Below are 6000 nucleotides of genomic sequence, written 5' to 3'. Positions count from 1 at the left end.
AAAATCGAGAATTTTCACACAAAAATAGCATTCGGTAGCCATTTTCACCGTGAAGATAAAATAAAGTCCGAATTTTTTTTTTGCATAATAAAGAAAATTACATTAGCTTTAATTTAAGATATATATAAAAGTGTCAGACTTTCCGGAACACTTTCAAAATTTAAGTTGAAAAAGTCAATTTTTTGTGAAAAAGTTGTCATTTTGAATCCCCCCCTGTAGGCAGGTAAAAAGTCAGATTTATAAAAAAAATATACCAAATGATAGGTAAAGACATCATGCATCTACAAAAAAAAGAATTATATTGATCCATACATCTTTCGAGAAGTTATAGCATTATAAAGTTAAAAATATAAAAAAGAATTTTTTTACAAAAATCGTATTTTTTTTATTAAGTTTAATGTCTGTTTTCACCATGAAGATAAAATAAAGTCCGAAATTTTTTTTTACCATTATAAAGTATATTACATTAGCTTTAATTTAAGATATATATAAAAGTGTCAGACCTTCCGGAACACTTTCAAAAGTTACGTTGAAAAAGTTCTACTTTCTATATGCATTTTTATGTTTTGAATCCCCCCTGTATTTAGGGAAATGGTCCGATTTAAAAAAACAGTATGTCGAATGAAAGATCTATATAAATACTACTTCTCATAAAAAAATTGTAATGATTCATACATTTTTCAAAAAGTTATAGCATAATAAAGTTAAAAATGGAAAATACAAAATCGAAAATTTTCACACAAAAATAGCATTCGGTAGCCATTTTCACCATGAAGATAAGATAAAGTCCGAAATTTTTTTTTTTCATGATAAAGCATATTACATTAGCTTTAATTTAAGATATATATAAAAGTGTCAGACCTTCCGGAACATTTTCAAAATTTAAGTTAAAAAAATTAATTTTTTGTGAAAAAGTTGTCATTTTAAATCCCCCCTTGTGGGCAGGTTAAGGGTTAAATTTATGAAAAAAATATACCAAATGAAAGGTAATGATATTATGCATCTATATAAAAAAGAATTATATTGATATGTTTATTTTTGAAAAAGTTATGGCACTTTTAAGTAAAAAAAATTGAATAAATTTCGAAAATTAGCGATTTTTAAATTTGTAATTTTTTTGGAGGTTTCCCCCTTTTACGGGGAACGAGGGAATTTTTTTCAATTTTTGAGGGTAATGTCTTCGACTAGATACAATTTGTGATCTTTTGACGTATCATTGAAAGAAATCGGTTCGGTGAGAGCTGAGAAAAAGTGGTAACAGACACAAAAAAAAAAATAAAAACACATCTTTGTAAAACCAATACCTTCTCAGCTTCGCATCGAAGCTAAAAAGTGAAAAAAATACCCCAAAAAATAAAATGTGACATTTCACTTATTTTTGGAGGTTTCGTTCTTGTTTCAAAGAATTTAACAATTTTCTAAAAGAGATTATTTTTCAATAGATTTTGATCGTTATATAAAATTTTTTTTAAGAGAGTTAAAAATGTTTAACTCTCAGCTATTTAATTGGGTCTTTGTTTAACGGCCTGTAAATTATATAAAATTTAGTTTCCACTACACTGATGATACATTTGTTCTTAAATAAATCCATAAACAAGATGTACGAGTTATAATTAGCTTTGTGCTGTGTTGTTTTCTGTTCTATTATCTATTATAGTCTCATTATCTCTAATTTCTTCGTATAGCACGGTAATATTGTGTCACATTTAAATGAATAGATTCTGTATGTAATAATGGTTATAATTTTTTTTCGTTTGTGTTTATAATACATTTTGTTTTTTAAGTAAATACAATTTATATGTTATAACAAGCTGACAAGGAAATGAGGTTTTTAAAAATGTTTTTATTTATCGAAATTTAAAGGAAATATGATGGGTCCGGTAGTTAGAGAATAAAATGTCAGTATTGCCGGAACTGGTGAACTACAACCGTTTCGCGAGAGGGAAAGGCCTAAGGATGGGAATCGCTGAAAGTCCCTTGCGGTGTTTTACCATTTGTTTTATGACTGCGACGAATATGATGTTTTTTGTGTGCGTGTATAAAATTTATCAGGAAAACAATAACTCAAGTAGAACGAATTAAAAAATAATTTGTTTACAATTCAAAGAGTGATAAAGATTCATTCGTCTACCAGTTCCGGCAAAGGGTTTATGTACTAAATATAACAATAAATGACACCCTTGGTGTACTCTTAAGTTATTCGCTATTATTCATTTTATATTTACAACTAAGCACAGATAGTAAATTTATCGTGTTTTGTCTGTATTATTTATATTTTATTTATGTAAAACAACTTACATTTTATACGAAGATTGAGTTCATTGCTAAATGATTCTCCTTCGGAATTTGTCGCCCTACAAGCATATTTTCCAGCTACGCTTCTTGTCACTCTTTGGAGCACTAAGTTGTTATCACTCTTCATAGTTCTGGCAGATGAATTTAAACTCAAAATATTGCCCTACAAAGAGTAAATAATTTGTTACTTTTTGTGTTAAAAAAAAAAATTGGTCACATTTTGTAATTAATTAATTTAGCTCTTAGTTATTATCGAGGTGGACATAATGCCCATGCACTCAGACCTGTTGGAACATTGTGCGCATAATTTATCACTTAATATCAAAATTCAATTTTCATAAATTTGATTCTTATTAATATTACTTGAATGTATACAACTTTAATAAGTTTTTATGAAATCGTATAATAGTGTCGAAAGCTATTTTGTCAATGTAACTGTATTTTGCTCAGGTGTCATAAGGATGTACTACAATTTTGTAATAGTACAGTTTACAAATTTACAACTATATTTTACAAAATATGTTACAAACGGAATACTTCATTAAAAGATATTATAGATCAAATAATTATGATGGTGTAGTGTATACATTTTAAATTCAATTTTCATTGATTAAATTAAAATAAATTAATTTCTATAAAATGATACATCATACACTTATAAAAAAATACTTAAATTTACATATAAACGATCTTTTTGTATCATAATAATTCGCTACCCAATAATAAAAAAATTCTGACGCAATTATTTTTCGAAAAATATTTTAATAAATTTTTATATTAAAAATTAAAAGTAGTTGAAATTACACATAAATAAATAACAACATTTTAAAATGAGTAATATTATTAAATATAAGTTACATTAAGAATATAAATTAATAAATATATATAATACCAAAAAATTAATTCTTAATATATAAAAAAACATGATGATTTAGTTAAATAGTATAAGATTTATAAGAAATGTCATGTGGTTTCCGTAGTGTAGTGGTTATCACGTGTGCTTCACACGCACAAGGTCCCCGGTTCGATCCCGGGCGGAAACAGGTAATTTTTTCATAAATATTACGCATATTTTATTTAAATTTTTTTTGTTTTCTGTCGTATTTCTTTTATTATACCACGACTTAGAAAAATAAAATTATACATTAACTTTATAAATATTAAAAATATATTTGCATGTCAAATTCTCACAAAACTATAAATGAGATAAACAAATTTTTAAAATGTTCATTTAAAAGTCATTATAAAATTCTTTTGGCATACAAATATCTATTTTCATTAACTAGAATACTATTATTACTATTATTATCTACTATATTTTACTAAACTAAGAGGAAAGCATTTAATTATATAACGTGCAAAAATAAACAACAACAAATTGTATGTCAAATGGTGTAATACAATACACCCTTTGAAAAACTTTTGCGTACGCAACTGTTAAACATAGAAATTTACTATTTTTCATTTATTTTTATTATTATGACAGTTTTAAATTCGAAATGCTCTCTTAAAAACATTTCTCCACTTCCGAGTTTTTACAGTATCGACTTCAAATATATTTTAACAATTTGTAATGATTTGAAAAAAATATATATTCAGTTATTGTCTCCCAAATATGACATAATAATAATAATAATATATAAAAATATATTCACTTTATGTATTTAAAAGAAGCTTGATAGGGCTACAAGATATATTTTTGAAAATTTTAAAAATTATTAACATACATTTAACTATCATTCTTTAAACATTTGGGAGTGGAGGATTTCTTTTATAAAAAGTTAGAGCAATTTGAATTTATGCGGGCATAATAATTAAAAAAATGAATAAAAGCTTATAATTTTTCTACTTTGATAACAACATATTCTTACATATTAAAGATTCCATATCTTTCCCTATTATTTGTAATATATACGATAATATGTGAGTGTTTTTTTTATTTCATTTTTATGTTAGTTTAGGTATAATAAACGATAAAAATGTTGATTGAAAAATAAAATTACAATGTCTAATATAGAATTAACATTTCCTTGTTAATTATAAATGTAATGTTCTTCAAGGTTATTATGTAGATAAAAAATGATTATTTCCTACAGATAAGCCACATTAAAAGGAAAAATCACTTTGAGTAGTTGTTTAGTGGCTCAATGAAATAAAACCTACTAATATGTGTTAAAAAAATAATTATAATCTATTTATAAACATTAAAGTTTAATTCAATTAGTAGTTAATATTGTTCACGAATTAATTTACAAACACTTTTTACTAAAGATTATTATTAAATAGTTAGTTTTCTTATAAATTCAAAACAATAATATAATTAATTTAAGTGACAAACTTACATTATGATACCATGTTAATTTAGTTGATGGTGGATTAGCTTTAACTTGACAGTCAAAATAGACATCGTCTCCTTCTTTAATACCGTTTGGATTGATTGAATTACCAAGTCTGAGCGAAACGATAGGAGCAACTAAAATAAAAATTCGTTATGTGTTTGAAAAATAATTGATACAGATAAATTATTGCTCTTATATTATTAATTCATGATAAATTATCATTAATTATTTATTATAAAGAACAGAATCATCAAATTCATTTTGATGATGAAAAATTGAAAAATTAAAACAATTATATGTATTGTTACATAAAACCATATTTTAGAATGATAGAAAATTATTAAAATATATTATCAATCTCTTCAAATTTGTATTTTATTTCTATTTAGAATCAATATATCAAATATGCATTTTTATTATGTAATTTTTTTCTGAAAAAAAGTCTACATTTTTCAAATATAGCCTGTAAACTAAACAAAATTAAAAAATAAGTACTTCATAAGCAATAATTAGTTACAAAAAGAAAAGTGTCTTTTTGATCCTTTACGTTAAAACTATACAGAATATAATTGTTGTTATTTTTTTTAATTCTTAAGTCTTGTAGTAAATTATATTTTAATTAAATTAGTCAGATGTAGTTGATTTTTAAACTTTGTATCTGTAAAATAGATAAATGCTAATAAGTTTTTATATAAATAATAAGAAAAGTTAATAAGCTAAATATTATTTATCTTGTGATAATTTTTAAATTTAAAGTTATAAATAACTATTTTTAAGAATGAGCATTGTAAGTAATATACATATTTGATATAACATGTTTAATTGTTTGGAAAATCAAAATATTTTTGTTGGTTCTTTAAAATGAAAAAGTTATTTATACCTTAAATTATATTTTACTAATAAAAAGTTCTATAGTAATATTATACGTCAGTAAGCTTTTGACGTTGAAATGAAATAAACGATGATTTTCAGTAGTTTTGTTTCGTTTCAATAGTTTTCTTCTTTTTATTCGATCACTTTTAACGCCTTTTTTTATTTTTTTGTGTGAATATAAATTGATATATTATAATTTAATATATCAATGGAATATTATTTCTTTGTTACATTAGTGTATTATTTATCAATAGTGAAATAAAAATTTTACGTATTTATTTCATAATTTACTATCTTTGTTAAATGTGAATATGCGCTTAGTCTATCGTAATAAAAAATATCTCATAAAAAAATATTCCATTACCTACGTGACAAATAGCGTAAGTCGTTTTTTAGCAAATTTTCAGGAATTATTTCTTTATTTATTTAAATGTTTAACGGGTACAATAACGTTTTAAAATAATACATTTTACAGAGTAAGTTATAATATTAG

The 6000-nt window shown here is 23.9% G+C and overlaps 1 protein-coding gene and 1 non-coding gene across 3 annotated transcripts in view; one reads left to right on the top strand and one right to left on the bottom strand.

The window, feature by feature from the left end:
* The window catches only part of LOC126897039 (nephrin), a 163421-nt gene that overhangs the window by 14668 nt on the left and 142753 nt on the right, over positions 1-6000 (bottom strand). For both annotated transcript variants that reach the window (XM_050670395.1, XM_050670396.1), the window contains exons 8-9: positions 4638-4768; positions 2299-2458 (exon numbers count right to left, since the gene is read on the bottom strand). In XM_050670395.1, the coding sequence (XP_050526352.1) occupies positions 2299-2458; positions 4638-4768 (291 nt within the window). The remainder of the gene's footprint in view (positions 1-2298; positions 2459-4637; positions 4769-6000) is intronic.
* Positions 3266-3338, top strand: Trnav-cac (transfer RNA valine (anticodon CAC)). The gene has a single exon. It is a non-coding gene; the product is annotated as a tRNA-Val (tRNA).

Source organism: Daktulosphaira vitifoliae, unplaced genomic scaffold (assembly GCF_025091365.1).
Source record: "Daktulosphaira vitifoliae isolate Bord-2020 unplaced genomic scaffold, ASM2509136v1 Scaffold_1, whole genome shotgun sequence".
NCBI lineage: Eukaryota > Metazoa > Arthropoda > Insecta > Hemiptera > Phylloxeridae > Daktulosphaira > Daktulosphaira vitifoliae.
The sequence above is the reverse complement of the archived record's forward strand: the minus strand, read 5'-3'. Positions and strand labels throughout refer to the sequence as shown.